The sequence below is a fragment of the Mchenga conophoros genome, linkage group LG17 (genome assembly GCF_057382185.1).
Source record: "Mchenga conophoros isolate Kocher_MC1m ecotype Shallow Benthic linkage group LG17, M_conophoros_male_GT1.1, whole genome shotgun sequence".
Classification (NCBI taxonomy): Eukaryota; Metazoa; Chordata; class Actinopteri; order Cichliformes; family Cichlidae; genus Mchenga; species Mchenga conophoros.
This window is the reverse complement of record NC_140542.1, coordinates 14805409-14829312: the sequence shown is the minus strand read 5'-3', so window position 1 is coordinate 14829312 and position 23904 is coordinate 14805409. Positions and strand designations below refer to the sequence as shown.

The following is a 23904-nucleotide window of genomic DNA, read 5'->3' as shown; positions in this document are numbered from 1 at the left end:
GTAATAAGGATTCAGTTGTATCATCCATTATAAATAATTATTATATTATTATATTATTTTGGACATAATGGACATAATTGTCCATCATGACAACATACAAAGAAGTCTTACATACTTATTCCAAGTCAGCTTCAACAAGACTCTATCACCTTTTTTCATTGACTATACTTTAACAGTGGTTTGTAAACATAAGGTGAATATCCAAAAGGTTTTTGAGTCTTGTTAAAACATCATATGTTCTTTTGTTTGTTTGTTTTGTTATTCGGGACTTTAATGAAAGGTAAAGAGAAGGAGTCCAAGCAGCAGATGGAACATTCCCAGTCTGATAGAACAAGCATCACTTTTGGTTGTAGAGGCAGTTGTTGCAGTTGATGTAGCAGTTGTAGCTGCAGAGCTTATAGTTGTGGCGGTACTTGTAGTTGGGGTGGTGGTTGTAGTTGTGGCGGTACTTGTAGTTGGGGTGGTGGTTGTAGTTGTAGTTGGGGTGGTGGTTGTAGTTGTGGCGGTACTTGTAGTTGTGGCGGTACTTGTAGTTGGGGTAGTGGTTGTAGTTGTAGTTGGGGTAGTGGTTGGAGTTGTGGCGGTACTTGTAGTTGGGGTGGTGGTTGTAGTTGTGGCGGTACTTATAGTTGGGGTGGTGGTTTTAGTTGTGGCGGTAGTTGTAGTTGGGGTGGTGGTTATAGTTGCAGCTGGGGCGGTGATTGTAGTTGTAGTTGGGGTGGTGGTTGTAGTTGTAGCGGTGGTTGTAGTTGTAGTTGGGATAGTGGTTGTAGTTGGGGCGGTGGTTGTAGTTGTAGTTGGGGTGGTGGCTGTAGTTTTAGTTGTGGCGGTAGTTGTAGTTGTAGTTGGGGTGGTGGTTGTAGTTGTAGCTGGGGTGGTGGTTGTAGTTGTAGTTGGGGTGGTGGTTGTAGTTGTAGCGGTGGTTGTAGTTGTAGTTGGGGTGGTGGTTGTAGTTGTAGCTGGGGTGGTGGTTGTAGTTGTAGTTGGGGTGGTGGTTGTAGTTGTAGTTGGGGTGGTGGTTGTGGTCATGGCGGTGCTTGTAGTTGGGGTGGTGGTTGTAGTTGTGGCGGTACTTGTAGTTGGGATGGTGGTTGTAGTTGTAGTTGGGGCGGTGGTTGTAGTTGGGGTGGTGGTTGTAAGTATAGCGGTGGTTGTAGTCGTAGATGGGGTGGTGGTTGTAGTTGTAGTTGGGGGGGTGGTTGTAGTTGTAGCATGGGTGGAGGTTGTAGTTGTAGCTGGGGTAGTGGTTGTAGTTGTAGTTGGGGGGGTGGTTGTAGTTGTAGCATGGGTGGAGGTTGTAGTTGTAGCTGGGGTAGTGGTTGTAGTTGTAGTTGGGGTGGAGGTTGTTGTTGTAGTTGGGGTGGTGGTTGTAGTTGTGGCGGTAGTTGTAGTTGGGGTAGTGGTTGTAGTTGTAACTGGGGCGGTGATTGTAGTTGTAGTTGGGGTGGTGGTTGTAGTTGTAGTTGGGGCGGTGGTTGTAGTTGGGGTGGTGGTTGTAAGTATAGCGGTGGTTGTAGTCGTAGATGGGGTGGTGGTTGTAGTTGTAGTTGGGGGGGTGGTTGTAGTTGTAGCATGGGTGGAGGTTGTAGTTGTAGCTGGGGTAGTGGTTGTAGTTGTAGTTGGGGTGGAGGTTGTTGTTGTAGTTGGGGTGGTGGTTGTAGTTGTGGCGGTAGTTGTAGTTGGGGTAGTGGTTGTAGTTGTAACTGGGGCGGTGATTGTAGTTGTAGTTGGGGTGGTGGTTGTTGTTGTAGTTGGGGTGGTGGTTGTGGTCGTGGCGGTGCTTGTAGTTGGGGTGGTGGTTGTAGTTGTAGTTGGGGTGGTGGTTGTAGTTGTAGCTGGGGTGGTGGTTGTAGTTGTAGTTGGGGTGGTGGTTGTAGTTGTAGCTGGGGTGGTGGTTGTAGTTGTAGTTGGGGTGGTGGTTTTAGTTGTAGTTGGGGTGGTGGTTGTAGTTGTAGTTGGGGTGGTGGTTGTAGTTGTGGCGGTACTTGTAGTTGGGATGGTGGTTGTAGTTGTTGTTGGGTCGGTGGTTGTAGTTGTAGTTGGGGTGGTGGTTGTAAGTATAGCGGTGGTTGTAGTCGTAGATGGGGTGGTGGTTGTAGTTGTAGTTGGGGGGGTGGTTGTAGTTGTAGCTTGGGTGGAGGTTGTAGTTGTAGCTGGGGTAGTGGTTGTAGTTGTAGTTGGGGTGGTGGTTGTTGTTGTAGTTGGGGTGGTGGTTGTAGTTGTGGCGGTAGTTGTAGTTGGGGTAGTGGTTGTAGTTGTAACTGGGGCGGTGATTGTAGTTGTAGTTGGGGTGGTGGTTGTGGTCGTGGCGGTGCTTGTAGTTGGGGTGGTGGTTGTAGTTGTAGTTGGGGTGGTGGTTGTAGTTGTGGCGGTACTTGTAGTTGGGGTGGTGGTTGTAATTGGGGTGGTGGTTGTAGTTGCGGCGGTACTTGTAGTTGGGGCGGTGGTTGTAGTTGTGGCGGTCGTTGTAGTTGTAGTTGGGGTAGTGGTTGTTGTTGTAGTTGGGGTAGTAGTTGTAGTTGTCGCAGTACTTGTAGTTGAGGTGGTGGTTGTAGTTGTAGTTGGGGTGGTGGTTGTAGTTGTAGCTGGGGTGGTGGTTGTAGTTGTGGCGGTAGTTGTAGTTGGGGTAGTGGTTGTAGTTGTAACTGGGGCGGTGATTGTAGTTGTAGTTGGGGTGGTGGTTGTAGTTGTGGCGGTACTTGTAGTTGGGGTGGTGGTTGTAATTGGGGTGGTGGTTGTAGTTGCGGCGGTACTTGTAGTTGTAGTTGGGGTAGTGGTTGTTGTTGTAGTTGGGGTAGTAGTTGTAGTTGTCGCAGTACTTGTAGTTGGGGTGGTGGTTGTAGTTGTAGTTGGGGTGGTGGTTGTAGTTGTGGCGGTAGTTGTAGTTGGGGTAGTGGTTGTAGTTGTAACTGGGGCGGTGATTGTAGTTGTAGTTGGGGTGGTGGTTGTAGTTGTGGCGGTACTTGTAGTTGGGGTGGTGGTTGTAATTGGGGTGGTGGTTGTAGTTGTGGCGGTCGTTGTAGTTGTAGTTGGGGTAGTGGTTGTTGTTGTAGTTGGGGTAGTAGTTGTAGTTGTCGCAGTACTTGTAGTTGGGGTGGTGGTTGTAGTTGTAGCTGGGGTGGTGGTTGTAGTTGTGGCGGTAGTTGTAGTTGGGGTAGTGGTTGTAGTTGTAACTGGGGCGGTGATTGTAGTTGTAGTTGGGGTGGTGGTTGTGGTCGTGGCGGTGCTTGTAGTTGGGGTGGTGGTTGTAGTTGGGGTGGTGGTTGTAATTGTGGTGGTGGTTGTAGTTGCGGCGGTACTTGTAGTTGGGGCGGTGGTTGTAGTTGTGGCGGTCGTTGTAGTTGTAGTTGGGGTAGTGGTTGTTGTTGTAGTTGGGGTAGTAGTTGTAGTTGTCGCAGTACTTGTAGTTGGGGTGGTGGTTGTAGTTGTAGTTGGGGGGGTGGTTGTAGTTGTAGCTTGGGTGGAGGTTGTAGTTGTAGCTGGGGTAGTGGTTGTACTTGTAGTTGGGGTGGTGGTTGTAGTTGTAGCTGGGGTGGTGGTTGTAGTTGTGGCGGTAGTTGTAGTTGGGGTAGTGGTTGTAGTTGTAACTGGGGCGGTGATTGTAGTTGTAGTTGGGGTGGTGGTTGTGGTCGTGGCGGTGCTTGTAGTTGGGGTGGTGGTTGTAGTTGGGGTGGTGGTTGTAATTGGGGTGGTGGTTGTAGTTGCGGCGGTACTTGTAGTTGTGGCGGTGGTTGTAGTTGTGGCGGTCGTTGTAGTTGTAGTTGGGGTAGTGGTTGTTGTTGTAGTTGGGGTAGTAGTTGTAGTTGTCGCAGTACTTGTAGTTGGGGTGGTGGTTGTAGTTGTAGTTGGGGGGGTGGTTGTAGTTGTAGCTTGGGTGGAGGTTGTAGTTGTAGCTGGGGTAGTGGTTGTAGTTGTAACTGGGGCGGTGATTGTAGTTGTAGTTGGGGTGGTGGTTGTAGTTGTGGCGGTACTTGTAGTTGGGGTGGTGGTTGTAATTGGGGTGGTGGTTGTAGTTGCGGCGGTACTTGTAGTTGTAGTTGGGGTAGTGGTTGTTGTTGTAGTTGGGGTAGTAGTTGTAGTTGTCGCAGTACTTGTAGTTGGGGTGGTGGTTGTAGTTGTAGTTGGGGTGGTGGTTGTAGTTGTGGCGGTAGTTGTAGTTGGGGTAGTGGTTGTAGTTGTAACTGGGGCGGTGATTGTAGTTGTAGTTGGGGTGGTGGTTGTAGTTGTGGCGGTACTTGTAGTTGGGGTGGTGGTTGTAATTGGGGTGGTGGTTGTAGTTGTGGCGGTCGTTGTAGTTGTAGTTGGGGTAGTGGTTGTTGTTGTAGTTGGGGTAGTAGTTGTAGTTGTCGCAGTACTTGTAGTTGGGGTGGTGGTTGTAGTTGTAGCTGGGGTGGTGGTTGTAGTTGGGGTGGTGGTTGTAATTGGGGTGGTGGTTGTAGTTGCGGCGGTACTTGTAGTTGTGGCGGTGGTTGTAGTTGTGGCGGTCGTTGTAGTTGTAGTTGGGGTAGTGGTTGTTGTTGTAGTTGGGGTAGTAGTTGTAGTTGTCGCAGTACTTGTAGTTGGGGTGGTGGTTGTAGTTGTAGTTGGGGGGGTGGTTGTAGTTGTAGCTTGGGTGGAGGTTGTAGTTGTAGTTGGGGTGGTGGTTGTAGTTGTAGTTGGGGTGGTGGTTGTAGTTGTGGCGGTAGTTGTAGTTGGGGTAGTGGTTGTAGTTGTAACTGGGGCGGTGATTGTAGTTGTAGTTGGGGTGGTGGTTGTGGTCGTGGCGGTGCTTGTAGTTGGGGTGGTGGTTGTAGTTGTGGCGGTACTTGTAGTTGGGGTGGTGGTTGTAATTGGGGTGGTGGTTGTAGTTGCGGCGGTACTTGTAGTTGGGGCGGTGGTTGTAGTTGTGGCGGTCGTTGTAGTTGTAGTTGGGGTAGTGGTTGTTGTTGTAGTTGGGGTAGTAGTTGTAGTTGTCGCAGTACTTGTAGTTGGGGTGGTGGTTGTAGTTGTAGTTGGGGCGGTGGTTGTAGTTGTAGTTGGGGTGGTGATTGTAGTTGTAGCGGTGGTTGTAGTTGTAGTTGGGTTGGTGGTTGTAGTTGTAGTTGGGGTGGTGGTTGTAGTTGTGGCGGTACTTGTAGTTGGGGTGGTGGTTGTAGTTGTGGCAGTGGTTGTAGTTGTAGTTGGGGTGGTGGTTGAAGTTGTAGTTGGAGTGGTGGTTGTAGTTGTGGGGGTAGTTGTAGTTGGGGTAGTGGTTGTAGTTGTAGCTGGGGTGGTGGTTGGAGTTGTAGTTGGGGTTGTGGTTGTAGTTGTAGCTGGGGTAGTGGTTGTAGTTGTAGCTGGGGTGGTGGTTATAGTTGTGCCAGTGGTTGTAGTTGTAGTTGTGGCTGTGGTGGTTGTAGTTGGGATGGTGGTTGTAGTTGTAGTTTGGGTGGTGGTTGTAGTTGGGGTGGTGGTTGTAGTTGGGGCAGCAGAACAGGTAACACCTGATACTGTACCAACGCTCTGCATGAAAGGTAGAGAACCCAGGCTTAAAGCAGCTGCACACAGGTTTGCAGATGCGCAGCCGTAACCTGGATACGTGCTGGTGCCGCTATTGACTGCAGATCAAAAAGAAGAATTTCAGGATATGTTTTAAATTGGCTACTTTCCAGGAAGCTTAATATATTTCATGCATAAAACAACTTAACAGCTTTTTAAAACGTTTATGTGTTTGTCTGACTTCCAGGCTTGAAATTTAAAATCTTATCACAGTAACTTTCACACCCAAGGATAACATTTAGTATAAATTAGGGTAAAAGTTTCCGCTCTTTTATATGTCAGATGTATTACAAAATAATTTGAAATCATCTTTGATTGAAAACCGATGACACAACTGATACAACATAAAGACTCACTGGTTGATTGGAAGCATTGGTTCTCCACTCCCTGACACTGTAATGTGGAGGAGCACTGACCAGTGGAAGGGTCACAAAAGTTGCATACTCCACCATTATTTGACTGAGAAGAAGGATCTGAAACAGAAAAGGAGGACATTTCATTTCAGAACAGAGACTCTTACAACATCAGATTATTGCTTTTATTTCTTTATATTATTCTTTTGTCTTCGATGAGCAACGTAGTATTTAACTTACTTGGTAGAGTTGCTGAGTTGCAGTTATCTGTGTTGCAGCATTGAGCAGAAGCCAGAGCACTTTGAAAACCCAGGTCGACTGAAAATGTCTGAGAAGTTACGGCTGGACACAGGGAGGAAGATGCACATGCCTTGTAGATTTGTGTGACCGGAGTTCCAGATGAAGTAGCTACAAATTCAAAGTGCGGTTTGTCAATGTTGATGGAACACAAATAGCTTCACAGCAGTTGTAATTTGGTGAAAATATGAAATATGATATGAAGAAAACATTACCTAGAATGGTAGCTGTAACACACATTGTTTCCAATGAGGAGCATGTAAGTAGTGCTGTGCTTGAACATGCTGAATTTGTGCAGGTTTGGCACTGGAGGGCTCCAGCTGCAATCAGGAGAGAAACACAAAACTGATCATCACAATTTAAATATATAGCAAATATGAGATGTTCTGAAAGTTCATATTGGGTTACAGCAGGTTACAGTTGAGTCAATTCTACTCACTAACTTTGGGGGAAAAAATTACAATGTAAGATTTAAATAAAAGATTTAAAGCTTTAAATTAGACTCTCTTCTACCTGCAGGTGAAATGAGTGTAGTTACCTGTGGTGGAGAATGCCCAGAGGAGAAACAGAGAAAACAGCAGCTTCATTGTGATGAACAGGTCAGTTCTGCAGATTAGTTTGCCTGGACTGTGATACTAAAGCTGAGGAGCAGCACTGCACTTTATATACTGAACAGGTGACCTCACAATTGCATGTGTTCACATTTTTACAGCATGACCATTCATGCAATTAACTCTTCTTTTGTCAAATCATTATGTCACAGCACCTTACCACACCTTTCCTCTTCAATTCAATAACAAGTATTCGTGCATCACAAAAAACACAGGAATTCTTTTTTACATTATTAAGTTTTTAACAAATGAGAATGACCTTGCGTCTTGTGTCATTAAGCCATCATCTTTAATTTTGACTTTGAAACCATAATTGACTTTTTGTTCAGACAATTCCATTTGTTTATAACAGTTGACACTTCCGAATAAAATCAGGACCAAATGTTATGAAACAACCCTGGAATAACTTTTCTACAACTGATGAAGATCAAGCCTAAATGCTTTACATCAAGTATTGTCCTCTACATATACTACTAATCATAAATGGTGTCTAAATAGATCAGGGGTTATCAACTACATTTGTCTAAGGACCAGAATTTTATCAGCACACACTGTGAGGACCAGATGCTCTCATAAAGTAACTGAAGTAACATAAACATAACATCAAGTACCTCACATTACCTGTACTGTAGTAAGCCACTAGAGAGCGACTGCAATATTTTAGGCTTCATATTTGTGAGGCTAATAATGCATTCAGCGAAATCATACAGTTTTTGTCATAATGTAGCTTCATGTTTGTTTGTCTAAGAGAGGGACACAAACTTAGAGATCCTACAGAGGTCAAGATAAAACAAAAGAAAGAAGTCCAAAAAGAACTATTAATTTGCTAACAAATGTTGTGTTTTTAATCTCAAAATTAATATATCTGAAAAAAACAGTGATCATTGTAGATGTCTATTTAATCAGCTTATACTCCATAACAGTTTTCATTCTGGCAACATCTGGCAATAAACCCATTCTGATTCTGATTCTGATTCTGATTCCTACTTGAATGCCAGTTGTTGACCATTTCGATATGAAAACTTGATTTTACTCACTAACACAGTACAAACAGTGTGGTGTAAAATCTGTTTGATTTTATGTGTAAGTTGAAAGAAAATCATCAGATGTTCCTTAATGCAAGAACTAACAGTCATGACTGGGAGGTAACTGTCTGAATAAAATATAAAACATGTTAATCACTTTTTATTTTCTTGCCCCACACCTGCTTCATTCTTTCCTGTAGATCTGGTTTGTTGAGAAACTGACGGCTTTGTGATCAATGGTGTAAAACCTGCTGCAGGTGTGGCAGCTGCCTTACCCGATCAAGATCAATACTTGAACAGTGGAGTAACTTTACTTTTACTCAGCTACTGTACTGAAATGTCTTTTAGCTCAAACATTGATTTTCTGGTTTATGCTTCTATGCTTTGTACATTTTGCTCTTACACGCTTCAAACAGCCAAGGAATCATCTAAACTTCATGATCTACCATCTCAAATGTTTTCAAAAACCATCATGAAGCACAACTGACGCTGTAACTCTGTCACAGTGTTGTGCTACTCTGAATTTACCACACCTGCTGTTGTTAAACGGATTTCATTGGCACGCTCTCTTTGTAACATAATAATAGCACGCCTATTCAAATCAAACATAAAGCATCTTATTTATCAAGTACAATCATGTGTTACACACACCTGACTTACGTAGAACTTCTTTTTGTTCTATTATGGACTATCACAGAAATAACGCAGGTTGTTTCTGAATCACTTAATTAAGGGTTTGGCCATTGCAGTAATTCTTTAGCTAATGCCCTGGTATGTCACCTACACCCTACAGCCGAGTTATTTTTTAATATATGCTTCTCTTTACTATTTCTTTACTCCTTTCTGTTTCCATGTCTTAGATGAAACATCTGAAACACTACTGTGTGTCAGGGTCCTGGGAGCGTGAGCGAGACAGATAAATATGAAGGCATGCCGGCTCGGACGTCGCCCGGATCAACAAGGTCCACGTCAGGTGTTGAGGAACCAGGGCACCCTGACGAAAAGTGGGCTACTGGAACAAGAAGGCATCGGTGGGCAAGAGACGAAAACAGGGCGTTGTTGGAATGCTACTGTAAAATAAGGAGGGGATGTTTTTCTCATTATCATTTAATATTTTAATATGGCATTATTAGTTCATTAGAAGTATATAACCAGCTTTGCATTAAGCATAAATTGAAGTTTTTGACCTTACATTATTCTTTGCATTACAGTGATGGTGATAACTTTAGTTTGATCTTTTCTTACAGGTACCAGAATAATAACATGATTTTCCATTGCAGATGTAACCCTGATCATTCCATACACATTGCAGTTTGTTGCTTTTTCTAGAGTTGTGCTCAAGGTAATTAAAGGTTAAAAGCTACAGCCAGCGCGAGTCTGGCTGATCTATGGAGGGCAAAGGCTTTGAGCTTGGAAGGCCGCACGCGCTTACACAGCACTTATAAGATGTTATTCTTGGTGATTTTGTGCTTAGTCATGTTTTAATATGTTTTAAGTAGAAGTAGCTGATCCAGCAATATTCATTTAATATTATAGACTTGATTTAGAGCAATACACACTGATGGTCTTAACAAATGAAAGAGTCCTTGTAGCTGCCATGTTGTGTCTTAGCAGGGTACAGACGGTTCCAGGAGACGGGGGCAGTCAGCGTCTGCCCTCGGGAAGGAGACAATGTTATTCTTTGTGTTAAATAAAATTGTCAACATTGATTGTATTACACCTGTCACTACGCATGAGGGGGCGTTCTAATACCCTGATTTCATAAAACTATGGTGATGTGTTTTTTGAGATGAGATCTGAGACTGTCTGCATACAGTGTCCATCTCCCACGTGTGTGATCATTAAATCATCGTTTGACTCAACCCGACCGGACCAGTGTTGTTATTGTGGGTTTTTTCCTCTGGTGTCCATCCCCAATATTTTTGAACCTTAACACTACTATGCAAGTAACCCTGGCGGAAGGGGCTACATGAATAGGATGAGGGACCTATGGATTCTTCGATACCCAACATCCACAATGACGGCGAAACAACTAGTAGCTCAGTGTTCCAACATTCGAAAGAAGGGACTGCTCTCACAGCTAGATGTAGCGGTTCCGAATGACAGCAATATCAGGAAGAAGGAACACGAGAAGCTGGAGAAATACCAAGGGCTCAGAGAAGAGCTCGAGAGGATGTGGAGGGTGAAGGTAACGGTGGTCCCCGTGGTAATCGGAGCACTAGGTGCGGTGACTCCCAAGCTAGGCGAGTGGCTCCAGCAGATCCCGGGAACAACATCGGAGATCTCTGTCCAGAAGAGCGCAGTCCTGGGAACAGCTAAGATACTGCGCAGGACCCTCAAGCTCCCAGGCCTCTGGTAGAGGACCCGAGCTTGAAGGATAAACCGCCCGCAGGGGCGTGCTGGGTGTTTTTATATATATATATATATATATATATATATATATATATATATATATATATATATATATATATATATATATATATACAAGAAGGCATCGGTGGGCAAGAGACGAAAACAGGGCGTTGTTGGAATGCTACTATGCAAGTAACCCCGGCGGAAGGGGCTACATGAATAGGATGAGGGACCTATGGATTCTTCGATACCCAACATCCACAATGACGGCGAAACAACTAGTAGCTCAGTGTTCCAACATTCGAAAGAAGGGACTGCTCTCACAGCTAGAGATTGACGAGGTACAACACAAATGCTACGGCAAGGAGGAGTCAGGACGCCAGGTCAGGGGGGAGATATCATCACCCTCACCCGAGATTGGGTACATAGCCCCAAGTGCGATAGGAGAAGGATCGTTGAGTGCGAGAGGAACTGACCTGAAAAATAGGATCATGGCCAAGCTTGAAACCTGGATCCCGCGTAGCCGGTTACCAAGATTACGTGAAGTTCCCTCAGAAGGTCTGCTAGATGATGTTAATGCAGCACTACGGGCAATACCTACAACCACGATTACCGACACTAACAAGCTGATCTACAATACGGCAACAGTGATCAGTGAGATGCTTGGCTACAAGTTGAACAGCGACAAGGGGCAGTACCCTCCATGGAGAAGGAGGCTAGAGGGCAAGATCAAAGTAGCACGGAGGGAGGTTAGCCAACTAACGGAGTTGCAGAAAGGTGCGACAAATAAGGTGCCTAAGAAATACAGCAAGCTGTCCATACCTGAGGCCTTGGAAACTGCCAAGCAAAGACTCACAGCCTTGGCCAGCCGCTTGAGGAGGTACACCAGAGAGATAGAAGGCAGGAGAATAAACCAGCTGTTCTCCACAGAACCAGCAAAGGTGTACTCTCAGTGGCAAGGGAACAATAAGAGAACAGCACCACCAAGGCTGGAGACGGAGCAATACTGGAAGAGCATATGGGAGAAGGATGCAACCCATAACGGCAATGCTCAGTGGCTAGAGGATCTGAGGGCTGACCACAGCGACCTCCCTGAACAGGGTCCAGTAACCATCACAGTGGCAGATATCCAAGAAAGGGTCTCCAGTATGAACAGTTGGACAGCACCAGGGCCCGACATGGTTCACGCCTACTGGCTGAAGAAGCTGACTGCACTCCACGAGCGTCTGGCAGCACAAATGAACCAGCTGCTAGTTAACGAGAGACACCCGGAATGGCTAACTGAAGGCCGGACGGTCCTGATCCCCAAGGACCCCAAGAAGGGACCGGTCCCCTCCAACTACCGACCAATAACCTGCCTCAGTACTACATGGAAGCTCCTGTCAGGCATCATATCGGCTAAGATGAACAGGCACATGGGTCAATACATGAGCGGGACACAGAAAGGAATTGGCAAGAACACCAGAGGCGCAAAACACCAGCTACTGGTAGACAGAACAATCAGCCGAGACTGCAAGACCAGACTGACCAACCTGTGCACTGCCTGGATTGATTACAAGAAGGCCTATGACTCAATGCCCCACAGCTGGATACTGGAATGCCTAGAATTGTACAAGATCAATGGGACCCTAAGAGCCTTCATCAGGAACTCAATGGGGATGTGGTGTACAACACTAGAGGCCAACTCCAAGCCCATAGCACAAGTCACCATCAAGTGCGGGATCTACCAAGGAGATGCTCTGTCCCCACTGCTGTTCTGCATAGGCCTGAACCCCCTCAGTGAGATCATTAACAAGACTGGCTACGGATACCGACTACAGAACGGAGCAATTGTCAGCCACCTCCTGTACATGGATGACATCAAGCTGTATGCCAAGAGTGAACGAGACATCGATTCACTGATCCACACTACCAGGCTATACAGCAATGACATTGGAATGTCGTTCGGACTGGAGAAGTGTAGTCGGATGGTAACAAAGAGAGGGAAGGTAGTCAGAACTGAGGGGATTGAACTACCAGAAGGCAACATTGCAGACATAGAGGACAGTTACAAGTACTTGGGGATCCCACAGGCGAATGGGAACCATGAAGAGGCCGCTAGAAAAGCTGCAACCACCAAGTACCTGCAGAGGGTCAGGCAAGTCCTGAGGAGTCAGCTGAATGGTAAGAACAAGATCCGGGCCATCAACACGTACGCCCTGCCCGTGATCAGGTACCCTGCTGGGGTAATAGGCTGGCCAAAGGAGGAGATAGAAGCCACTGACATAAAGACAAGAAAGCTCCTTACCATGCATGGAGGGTTTCACCCCAAATCCAGCACCCTGAGGCTGTATGCTAAGCGGAAGGAAGGGGGCCGGGGACTGGTGAGTGTCAGCACCACAGTCCAGGATGAGACAACGAACATCCAAGAATACATTAGGAAGATGGCCCCAACTGACCGAGTGCTCAGTGAATACCTCAGGCAGCAGAAACCCAAGAAAGAGGAGGGAGACGAGGAACCATCATGGAAGGACAGGCCCCTGCACGGTATGTACCACCGGCAGATAGAGGAGGTGGCTGATATCCAGAAATCCTACCAGTGGCTGGACAAAGCTGGACTGAAAGACAGCACAGAGGCACTAATCATGGCAGCACAAGAACAAGCTCTGAGCACAAGATCCATAGAGGCTGGGGTCTATCACACCAGGCAAGACCCCAGGTGCAGGCTGTGTAAAGATGCCCCAGAGACAATCCAGCACATAACAGCAGGGTGCAAGATGCTAGCAGGCAAGGCATACATGGAACGCCATAACCAAGTGGCCGGCATAGTGTACAGGAACATCTGTGCCGAGTATAACCTGGAAGTCCCGAGGTCAAAATGGGAGATGCCCCCAAGGGTGGTGGAGAATGACCGAGCTAAGATCCTGTGGGACTTCCAGATACAGACGGACAAAATGGTGGTGGCTAACCAACCGGACATAGTGGTGGTAGACAAACAGAAGAAGATGGCCGTAGTGATCGATGTAGCGGTTCCGAATGACAGCAATATCAGGAAGAAGGAACACGAGAAGCTGGAGAAATACCAAGGGCTCAGAGAAGAGCTCGAGAGGATGTGGAGGGTGAAGGTAACGGTGGTCCCCGTGGTAATCGGAGCACTAGGTGCGGTGACTCCCAAGCTAGGCGAGTGGCTCCAGCAGATCCCAGGAACAACATCGGAGATCTCTGTCCAGAAGAGCGCAGTCCTGGGAACAGCTAAGATACTGCGCAGGACCCTCAAGCTCCCAGGCCTCTGGTAGAGGACCCGAGCTTGAAGGATAAACCGCCCGCAGGGGCGTGCTGGGTGTTGTTTTTATATATATATATATATATATATATATATATATATATATATATATATATATATATATATATATATATATGTATCTATATCTATATATGGTAAATGTATCTATCTATATCTATATATCTATATATAGATATAGATATATACATATATTTTACCATAAGTGTGTGAATGTTTGTGCCATTACTTTAATAGCCAGTTACAGTACGGATTGGAGGATATGTCAAGGCACACCGTCATTACCAAACACAGGTTGGACACCATGTAAATATTTATCTGTTTTTATTTATTTGTTTGGTTTTTTATTCTATTCTGTTTGGCCTAAGTATGACCACCAGCATGACATGAGAAAAAACAAAACAATAAATAAAATTCGTGTCGGTTTCAAACATTTTTATTTCTTGTTTTTATTTATATATTTTTGCTTTTCATGTATTTGATTTTATTTATTTTGTTCATGGTTTTACATTGAGAGCCATTTATGCAGAATCCCTTGTGCAGTAGATTGTTGATGCCTGTAAAGTCTTTAGCATTGTTTGAGTTGAATCTTCATTGTTTTCAGATATTGATACTATTTTTCCTGCTACAAGGAATGCTCCAGTTCCACATTTCACACAAGCCTAATATCCTTGATAATTAAAAGAAAAAAGAAAATATGCAGAAAGTATGATATATTGAGTAAATACTGGTATGTATGCTGTTTTTTTTTATTTGTCTTATATTGATGCCTTTTTACTGTACCTCAGCTTCAGACAGATTCCAGCCTCTTTTAACTAAATTTGGATTTCCTAACCCCAATCAGGTCTTGAAAAAGGTGTTTTCTGAGTATTTCTGATACTTCAAATGTTTTTCATGCCTTTTTATTTTATTCTAATAGATAATATATATGAGTCCAAATATAAGATAGATGAACGTGGTAGTTGTTGTTGGAGCAGTATTACACAAATTGTTATCACAACAGCTGACGTTCCCAAGATTCAAGACAGGGAGACTTGACAGGCTGGACACTGCTGTACAGATGTTTTCAGACATGCAGCCCTTGACTGGAACTGAAGTGCTGATACCTGATGGCACTGTAGATAAAAATCATCATTTCAGATTTTTCATCTTTATAGAAACAATTTTGCTCAAATCAGAAAGAAGTATTGAAAGACGCTTTAAGCAAAAACCTTCTACAGCATGTAATTACAACATTTACCAGCAAGGTGTATTTTACCAGTGGGTTTGTAAGGTGTTTTTTTCACGTAGCAGTCTCATTAAATTAGCTTCCTTATTTCGTCAGTGTAATAGTGACTCATAATATGACTCAAATAACAGAATATCTTGAAGTTGTATGTAATATAATGCTTTTTTTTCCTTTTGTTGATGTTTCATTTTTCATATTACAAAAACACAAATTTGTATAAACATTTCAAGGTAGCAAAACAGGTTTGAAGAGAATTACCAAATGCTTGAAAGCAGCGATTCTCTACTCCACTACACTTCACTGTAGAGTTACACTGAGTGGAGCCGGGGTCACATGAAAAACACTTCAGATTGTTCTCGGTCTGATCTGCAGGGACTGAAATAGGAATGAAAATCTTTTTCAAAAACAGAAAACATTACAGTGACCAGATTTAACATTCCAGGTCAAGAAGATGGCAGGATTCCGACATTATTATCTAGCTTGTGTTTTCTTGTCATATAGAAACTCTATCTTTACTTGCCAGGCAAAATGTTTAAGTTGCAGTTGTCTTTGTTGCAGCATTCAACAGATGCAGCTGCACTCAAAATACCCAGGTTTGCTGAATATGTCTGAGAGCCTAAGACAGGACACACGAAGTCTGGTGCACAACCCCTGATGATTTGTGGTACCTTAATTCCAGACGATGTCACTGCAGAATCAAAGTGGAGTTTGTTAACATTGATGTAACCTCCCAGTACATGTATGCTCACTGAAAAGTAAAAGACAGAATAAAGAAGAGACTACCTAGAATAGAAGATGTCACACACGCCTTCTCTATAGTGCACTTAACTGGGTTTGTCGTTAAACATGTCACATCTTTGCAGGTTAAACACTGAAGGGCTCCCGCTGTGAAAAAAAAAGTGAAATTGTGATCACATTTTCATTCACATTCATGAAGATAGCTGGGTTTTGCTTTATTGGTTGAAAGGCTTTAAGGGATCTTGCAATACATAACGTGCAATAATGGTGAGCAAAAATAGGCTAACTCCTTAAATAGTGCTTAGAAGCATGATTTGAAGTCAGTTCATAATTAGTCAGGATAACATTTATATTCCCTTTTAAAAAATGTTTTCTGCAGAAGTAAAAACGTTTAAGTCCTTACATTTTTGGAGAAGTCTAAATTTAAGAACAAGATGATGTACCTGTGCTGCAGAGTGCCCAGAAGAGAGTCAGGGAAAGAATCAGCTTCATCATAATGTGAAGATTTGTTTTCCCAGATAGTGACACTACACATAACATAAATGGATCCATTTATATACTCTACAGAGACTGAAAAACAAAGACAGACATCAATTTCCTAGAAGCTCCTCCTTCAAAAAAGAGAAAAGCAAACAAAAAGATTTCTGAAAGGACCTAAAGATCAAGATTACAGATGAGCTGATGAGGCAGTTTGGCCTACAGTGTTACTGCTACAGTAAGAGATATGATTGGAATTTAAATTTACCGCATTAATTCTTCACTCCACTGCTTTGGAGTGAACTCCACTGCTTTTCTAGACCTAATAACACACACTGTACCATTCAATAATTTATATTTAAATATTGCTGGTTGTTATATTTTTACTTCTTAGGGAAAAAAAACAGCAGATGATATTCTGTGATAATAAATGTTTTTCTCCAAAAATGAGTGCTGTAAAACCTCAAAATTGATCTTTCCCTGCTCTCTGAAACATCATTAAGGATAAATCATACATTTATTACTTTATTTAATCAGAGAAAATGTATTTACTCAAAGAGGCTGTTTACACATGTTAAATTGATGTGTGGTTAAAGTGTATTGTATTGTAGAAAAAAATTTCTACACTACACAGATCCAATCATGATATAATCTAAGTTATGCATTTAAAAAAAAAACTACATAGCAATTATATACTTACATTTCAAAGCCCACAATTGCTCCCTTCTGTCATTGTCTCCATTGAAGGCGTTCTCAATACAGGTTAATACCAACATTAAAATGTCTAACTTCATGATCCAGAACATGAAACAATAATTTACGTAGGACGTAAGGATGTAAGTATGTTTTGTAATGTAAAATGTACTGTTTTTCTTTAAATCAAACATGACACATTAGAGGTCATGGTATGCAAAAGTCATAGCATGTTTACTTTTTTACTCCATCACTAGCACAAACATTTGCTTGCTCTTCTTCAGAAATCCCTCAGCTTGTCTTGTTCCAAATGCCACAAATACTTGCTTAGACTCCAACCACAGCCTCACACCCAGAAAAATACAGCAGGTGTTTTAGAAACAGTTTCTTTGGAACGTCTTTGTTCTGGCATTTTGTTCGTTTTTATTTAAGGCTGGGTAAACAACTTAGATACATACAACCTCCACAGTCACTCTTGCTGAGGTTTCACTAATGCTTGAGAGAGTCTTTTCAGTCTTTCCAAACAACACTATTTTGAAACAGATTTGCAAAACACACACGCACATCAAAATACATTTTTTAATTTTATGTAGCCCCTGACCTGAACGTTCCTTTTAAGTGAAAACTGCAACCACCTTCCACTAATTTTCCAGCTCAGTGGTGGTAATAACAAGTAGCTTTGCATTATATTCCACTGAATTATTGCTTTGCTATTTTTGTTAGTTGGTTAGGTATTTAAAACTGATGACCACAGCAAAAGTAGAAATTCAGAACCAGGTATTTAGTTCAGTTCAATTTTATTAATTTAGCACTAAATAACAGATACAGTTACCTTAAGTTTGGTTATATTGTATGCTAAAGACCCTACAATACACGTTTAAGATACCACCTCTCCATTCCTTTTGCTATATACTTACATTTTAGATCCCACATCTAGCCCCCTATATTTGACTTTTTGTGTGTTCTGTCTTTAATCATAGACTTAAGGCACAGGTATCAGTATTGGAATGTTTCACTAATGCAGCTGCATTCATAATCCTGAACATGAAACAGGAAATCTTTTGCATTTTACAACTCTTATTTAAATAACATATACTGTATATAGGGCAGTTCCTGGTTCAAATCAAATCTGAGATGTGAGAGGCCATACAGTAAGGTAAGAAAGGAGGAAGATTGTGAGACACAAGGTCTATTGACTGCTGATATTTTGTTACTGAATCAAAAGTGCAAACAGAAAACAAAAACCTTGTGGTTCATGAGAAGTCCCTCACCATGCCTGCTGTACTGGATTCCAAAAACATATCCCACCGTATAATAACACAATGGATGTTTTGAAGATGATATCTGGAAACTTGTTTGTTCTAGCATTTCAACACTTTTTATTTAGAGCCGGTTTAACACGTTTCATACATATAAGTCAAGATTCAGTTACTTTCTGCTGTGGTTCTAATGATTTCAATTGTGCATTCAGGGAGCACTTGCAGTCCAACAACAGATAGGTCTGTATAAAAGATGAAGCAATCACTTCCAAAAGTATTTTATGGAGAATGTTATCCAGGAGCTGTAACAGATGTACAGATAGAATAGAAATAATAGATGAATGCTTCATGTTTCATGTCGGATTGTGACTCGGACATTCATTAATCCTCCACATTTCCATTGCTTGAAGAGAGATAATGCTTTTTAAGGAGCCAGGGTACTTGTAACTGTTGAATCTCCTGATCAGCCTTCTAGGAACTCCACCCCGTCAGTCCAGATCCCTTTCCCTCTCTTTTCACTCTTTGGCCACACTGAACCTATTGTTCAAATTATGCTGTACCCTCCAGCTGTGAAAGGTCATTGTGGATGCTGGTTTTCGTCTTATCCCATGGTTCATATATTGCACTGTGTATGGGGAAAAGAATAAGAATTCAGCAATTCATATTCCATTATCAATGTTACCTATCGATTTGCTTCCTTTTTGATTCATTTATCAGTTCTCATTGAGTTCTTGTTTGCTCCTCTTTGAAAGTCACCATCATCACTTAGCAGCATACATTGCTTAATTAATTCCAGGAGAAACTAATTTGATACATTACTCATTGCATTACTTTCATGTTTCACCGTAAAATGACCAGAAACGCACTTTCTCACACTTAGCAGTTAACTACATAAACCTGAGGCCAACACAGCCTGGCTTCATATTAAATAGTTTTTTGAACAATAATAAAAATTTTAAAAAATTGTCAAGTCATTATGCAGGCCGCAAGATTGAGACATTAGAGCATCTTAATGTGTGTTTTGTTTCCATTGGTGTGGAATTACCTGTCACGGTCCTGGGCCATGTTGGCCCAGTATTCTTAGTTCTCATGTATCTTTGTATTCAGTTCCCTGTTTAGGCTCTTTTTCCTGAGTTGCCCTGTTGTGTTGTTCCCTGAGTGCTTTCCCTTTATGACTCTACCCCCTGTGTGCCCCTCTGTGTATTCATGAGCCCTCGTCCCCTTTCGTGTTTATTCCGTGTCTCCCCTGCCCGTTATGTTGGTGTTCTACTCGTGCTCTCTCTCCTCCTGTCTGAACCTCTGTACTTCCTGTTTCGCCTCGCCCGTCTTCCCGCCAGTGTTGTGTTCACTCCTGCCATGTCTCGTGATTATTATCAGTGTCACCTGTGTTCCCCATGTGCTCCCACTCCGCTCGTTAACCCTTGGTGTATTTATGTCTGCGTCTTCCTCAGTGCTGTGTCGCGTTCTCCCTCATGTTGTGTGGATCTTCCTGTGTCTACCTGTGAGTGTTAGTTTACTTTTCCCAGTTTAGTTTTGTATTTCCTGTGTTCTGCCGTGCCAGCATTAAAGCTGTGTTTTTCGAGTTCATCCCCGTGTCTGTGAGTTTTGCATTTGGGTCCTCCTCCTGCTTGCCACACAGCGTTCCATGACAGAAGAACGCGACCAGTAATGGACCCAGCAAACTCCGTTCGGAACCGGCAGCGTGCAAACTCCGCCTTCCCTAACGAGAGGAGAAGGCAGGAGGCTCGGCACGCCCGGGAGCACGAGTCTGCCTTTCATGGGACTCTATGGGCGCTAGGTGGGCCGCGCAGCGTCCAAATGGCAAAGGCTGCTGCTTTTTCCCCACACCGCCCCACGGTAAGAAGAGTTGGAGGAGTCAGCCTATCGCCTGCCACAACTCCTCCGGCATTTTCGACTTCTGGTTCGCCTCTCCGGTCGCCGCCCATGTCCCGCGCAAAGAAGAGGGTTACTCGGCGGTCGGGGAGTGGTTTCGAGCCGACGACAAACGGCCTTACTCCGCTGCAGGCTTTTGCGCTCTACCTGGGACTTCCGCGCTCAGAGCTGCACAAGTTCCCTGTCTCTCCGGCGCAGCCTGGTTCGTCATCGGCTCAGCCAGCCGACATCACCGAAGTGCCTGCGCCCACTGCCTCGGGAACTCACGGCACAGTTCCCGGGAAAACACGACGCTCACGCCGTCGCCACGCTAAAGCTACTGAGCAAGCTCCGGTGGTGAGTGAATCTGACTGCTTTTTCCATGCGAGTTCCAAGCCCGACCGTCTCGGACAGTATTCGTTTTCTGAGTCCGCTGTTTTTCACGTCCGTAACTCACCAGAGAAGAACAAAAAGGTTGAATATGACTGTGTTTCTAGGCCTCATACTGTTTCTACGTTCGCCTCCGCTTCTATTACGCACGAGACTGACTTCATCACCACTCTAGAGACTGCTGTTCATGCTAAATTAAAGAATCCTGGCACTATAAGCCCCGTGCGCGTCATCCCTGAGGCCATTAACTCTGGGTCTGTTAATTAGTATTTTAGTATTTAGTATTTATTTATTTATTGTCATTGTCAAGAACAATGAAATTGCGTTTGGGGCTTCCATACAACCCAAAAAGAAGAAGAAAATAATAAATACCCCTTAAAACCTAAGTGTACATATTTAACCCAGTGTGACTCCAATGCAATAAGACAATCCTTAGCAATAATGTTCGTAGAAATTCAGACAAAGACCTGAGAAACATGACAAAATACAACAATGCAACCCATTCAATATTATTGTACTGTGAGATATGATATCAGATATGATAGTTATCTATTTAAGAAAGAGGGGGGGGGGGCAGGAGGGGGAAGAGAATAAAGATATGATGCACCAATGCAGACCAGTTCATTGCTATTAAGAAGTTGGATATGGTTATTGTCCGTGAGAGGGGGGCAGAGAGTTCAGGAGCCTCACAGCCTGTGGATACAGGCTGTTGGCCAGTCTGGATGTTCTGGCCTGTATAGACCTGTACCTTCTCCCTGAGGGCAGCAGATGGAAAAGGTGGCGCGCAGGGTGATGTTGGTCCCGCAGGATACTGTGCACCCTCCTCAGACAGCGAGTGGGGAAGATATTACTGATCTCTGGCAGACTTGTTCCAATAATTCTGCCAGCTTCTTTCACCACCCGCTGGAGTGCTTGCTGATCGGCCTTGGTGCAGCTGGGGAACCACACTAGAAATCCATACGTCAGAACGCTGCTGATGGCACAGTTGTAGAAGTTCAACATCAGAGGTCTGGGAATGTGTGCGCTCCGCAGTCTCCTCAGGTAGTAGAGGCGCTGTTGGGCCTTCCGTACAACTGAGGTGATATGGTTGCCCCAGGACAGGTCCTCGGTCACAGTTACCCCCAAGAATTTAAAACTGCTCACCCTCTCCACCGCCTCACTGCCAATGAAGAGAGGCAGATGGTTGTTATGACCCCTCTTCCGGAAATCTACAATGATCTCCTTGGTCTTTTTGGTGTTTAAGACCAAGTTATTGTCGTGGCACCATGACTCTAGTTGTTGCACCTCTGTCCTATAGTTTGTCTCATCATTGTTGGATATAAGTCCGAGCACTGTAGTGTCATCTGCAAACTTAACAATGAGATTGGACGCGCAGGAGGAAATACAGTCATGGGTGAAGAGAGTGTATAGCAGAGGGCTCAGAACACACCCCTGAGGGGCACCGGTGTTGACCACAAGGGTGGAAGAGGTGTTCTTACCCACTCTGACACTCTGTCTACGGTTAGTGAGGAAGTCCACAATCCAGTTGCACAGAGAAGAGTTAAGTCCCAGTTGGTGGAGTTTGGGACGGAGTTTGTATGGCCGGATGGTATTAAAAGCCGAGCTGTAGTCTACAAAGAGGAGCCGTGCATAGGTGTTCCTGTGTTCCAAGTGCTTCAGTAATGTGTGCAGCACTGTGGCGATCGCATCCTCGGTTGACCGGTTCTCCCTGTATGCAAACTGGTGCGAGTCCAGGAATGGTGGAAAAGCAGCTCTGATGTGTTTAATGACCAGTCTCTCCAGGCATTTGGCGGGAATGGGGGTGAGTGCCACAGGTCTGAAATCGTTCAGACATGTGACATTTGACTGTTTTGGGATGGGAACGATGGTTGCTGCTTTGAAACAGGATGGTACCAGTGAACAGGACAACGAGGTGTTATATATAGAGGTGAAGACGTCCGCCAGGTCCGCAGCACAGTCTTTTAGCACCCGGCCCAGCACTCCATCCGGCCCGGCCGCCTTCCTGGTGTTAATGCTCCGGAACACACGCCTCAGCTCATGAGTGCTCAGGACCGGAGCAGGGTCGGTTGAGGGGAGAGGGGACAGGACAGGGTCGGTGTTCTCCCTGTCAAAACGGGCATAAAAGAGATTTAGATCCTCAGCCAGAGTAGAACTGTCGGCTGAGGGTGATGGTGTTCTTCTTTTGTAGTCCGTGATAGCCCTGATGCCCTCCCAGACCTGCCTTGGGTTTGTGTTGTTCTCAAACCTGGCCTCGATACGCCTCCTGTGCTGCTGCTTGGCAGTCTTGATGCCTCTTCTCAGGTTGGCCCTGGCAGCACTGTATGCCTCCTGGTCCCCGGATTTGAAAGCGTTGTTCCTTGTTCGAATAAGTTGTTGAACTCCGTGTGTCATCCAGGGTGGATTATTAGGGAACACACGGAATCGTTTCCAAGTTGTTACATTGTCCACACAGAAACAGATGTAGTCCAAGACAGTGGAGGTGTAACTGTCCAATGCGACACGATTGTCAGTGTCCTGCACCTTGAATACATCCCAGTCTGTGCAGTGGAAACAGTCCTGAAGCATCGGAATAGCATCCTGCGGCCATGTTCTCACGGTTTTGGTTGTAATCCCAGTGCTCTTGATCTTTTGTGTGTATATTGGGTGTAGCAGAAGGGAGAGATGGTCTGACAGACCCAGGTGGGGATAAGCCTGGGCTCTGTACGCATTCGCCATGTTGGTGTACACCTGGTCCAACGTTCTATCTCCTCTGGTAGCACACTTCACATTACGGTGGAAATTGTGAAGTACAGATTTCAGGTCCGCGTGGTTAAAATCCCCATTCTGGTCCTGCAGTGCCTACCCTCACGCCCGTGTTTGAGAGCGACTATGTTTCCTGTGCTCCTCCCAGGTCAGCAGCAATTAACTCACAGACAGATTATTTCACCGTAGAGAAGCAAAAGACCGTTTTTGAGCCGCATACTTGTGAACAGCACTGTGAAGTTAACAGTTCTGCGGTCTCTGTACCTGCTGAGTGTGAGACTGTGAGTGGTGTGTCTCCACTCCTGGACTATGCTGCTCCCCAACCTGTATATTTAGAAACGGTCTGTGTAAATGCTCCTGTGTCCATAACGGATCCCTTTGTGCCCGGTATTACAGACTCTGACTCTGCTAAACCTGGATCTTCCTGTGCAATGACTGTTTTAGAGACTGCTACTCCTAAGATGGACAGCTTAAGGCCTACAGAGTCGCTAGGAGTGGCCCGCCATGAATCTCTGTTCGCTAACACTGTTTCTAGCTCCACTAACTCTGTTTTCCCTGTGTCTGTTTCTGCTCCTGAGCTCAGCTCTCCCGCTTCAGTTTCTGTAACCAAGGCAGCGTGGGCCCAGCCTTCCCTAGCTCCCGTATCAGTTCTTCGGGAGAGGTTAGCTGAGGTCCAGCTGGTCCCTGCTTCTGTTCCCAGACTGGCAGAGGCTCCTATCATCCCGGCACCCGTACCTGCTCCTCGGGTGGGGTTGATGGACACCCAGACTTTGCCTGCTCCTGTTCCGGTTCCCCGGGTGAGGTCAGCTGCGACCCTGCCGCCTCCTGCACCTGTCTCAGTTCCTCGGGTGGGAGCGACAGAGGTCCAGCTTGCTCCTGCACCTACACCGGCCCCCAGGGTAAAGGCAGCCAGAGCCCAGCTCGTCCCTGCACCCGTATCTGTTTCTCGGGTGGGGATGGCTGGTGTTCGGCCAGGCCTAGCACCTGTTCCTGTTCCCAGAAGGAGAGCAACCCAGAGTCAGACACCTGTTCAACCACAAGCGCAACTACCACTTCAACTAGCATTACTA

The 23904-nt window shown here is 44.8% G+C and overlaps 1 protein-coding gene across 1 annotated transcript; it reads right to left on the bottom strand.

The window, feature by feature from the left end:
• Positions 1 to 270: 270 nt before the first annotated feature.
• Positions 271 to 18895, bottom strand: LOC146555199 (uncharacterized). The gene is made up of 7 exons (XM_085252830.1): positions 18876 to 18895; positions 6383 to 6487; positions 6211 to 6278; positions 5874 to 5990; positions 5463 to 5576; positions 4880 to 5363; positions 271 to 343 (listed from the first exon to the last, which is right to left on the bottom strand). The coding sequence occupies exons 1-7, from the start codon at positions 18893 to 18895 to the stop codon at positions 271 to 273; spliced, it is 981 nt and encodes a 326-aa protein (XP_085108956.1).
• Positions 18896 to 23904: the final 5009 nt, after the last annotated feature.

Excerpts from the sequence above, each read along its gene's own strand:
- LOC146555199 (XM_085252830.1), bottom strand. The coding sequence starts at position 18,895 with ATGGCCCAGGACCGTGACAG. Across the intron at positions 6,488-18,875 it reads ATGGCCCAGGACCGTGACAG|CTGGAGCCCTCCAGTGCCAA; the intron begins GTAATTCCACAC and ends TCCTGATTGCAG. Across the intron at positions 5,577-5,873 it reads CCAATGCTTCCAATCAACCA|TCAATAGCGGCACCAGCACG; the intron begins GTGAGTCTTTAT and ends TTTGATCTGCAG.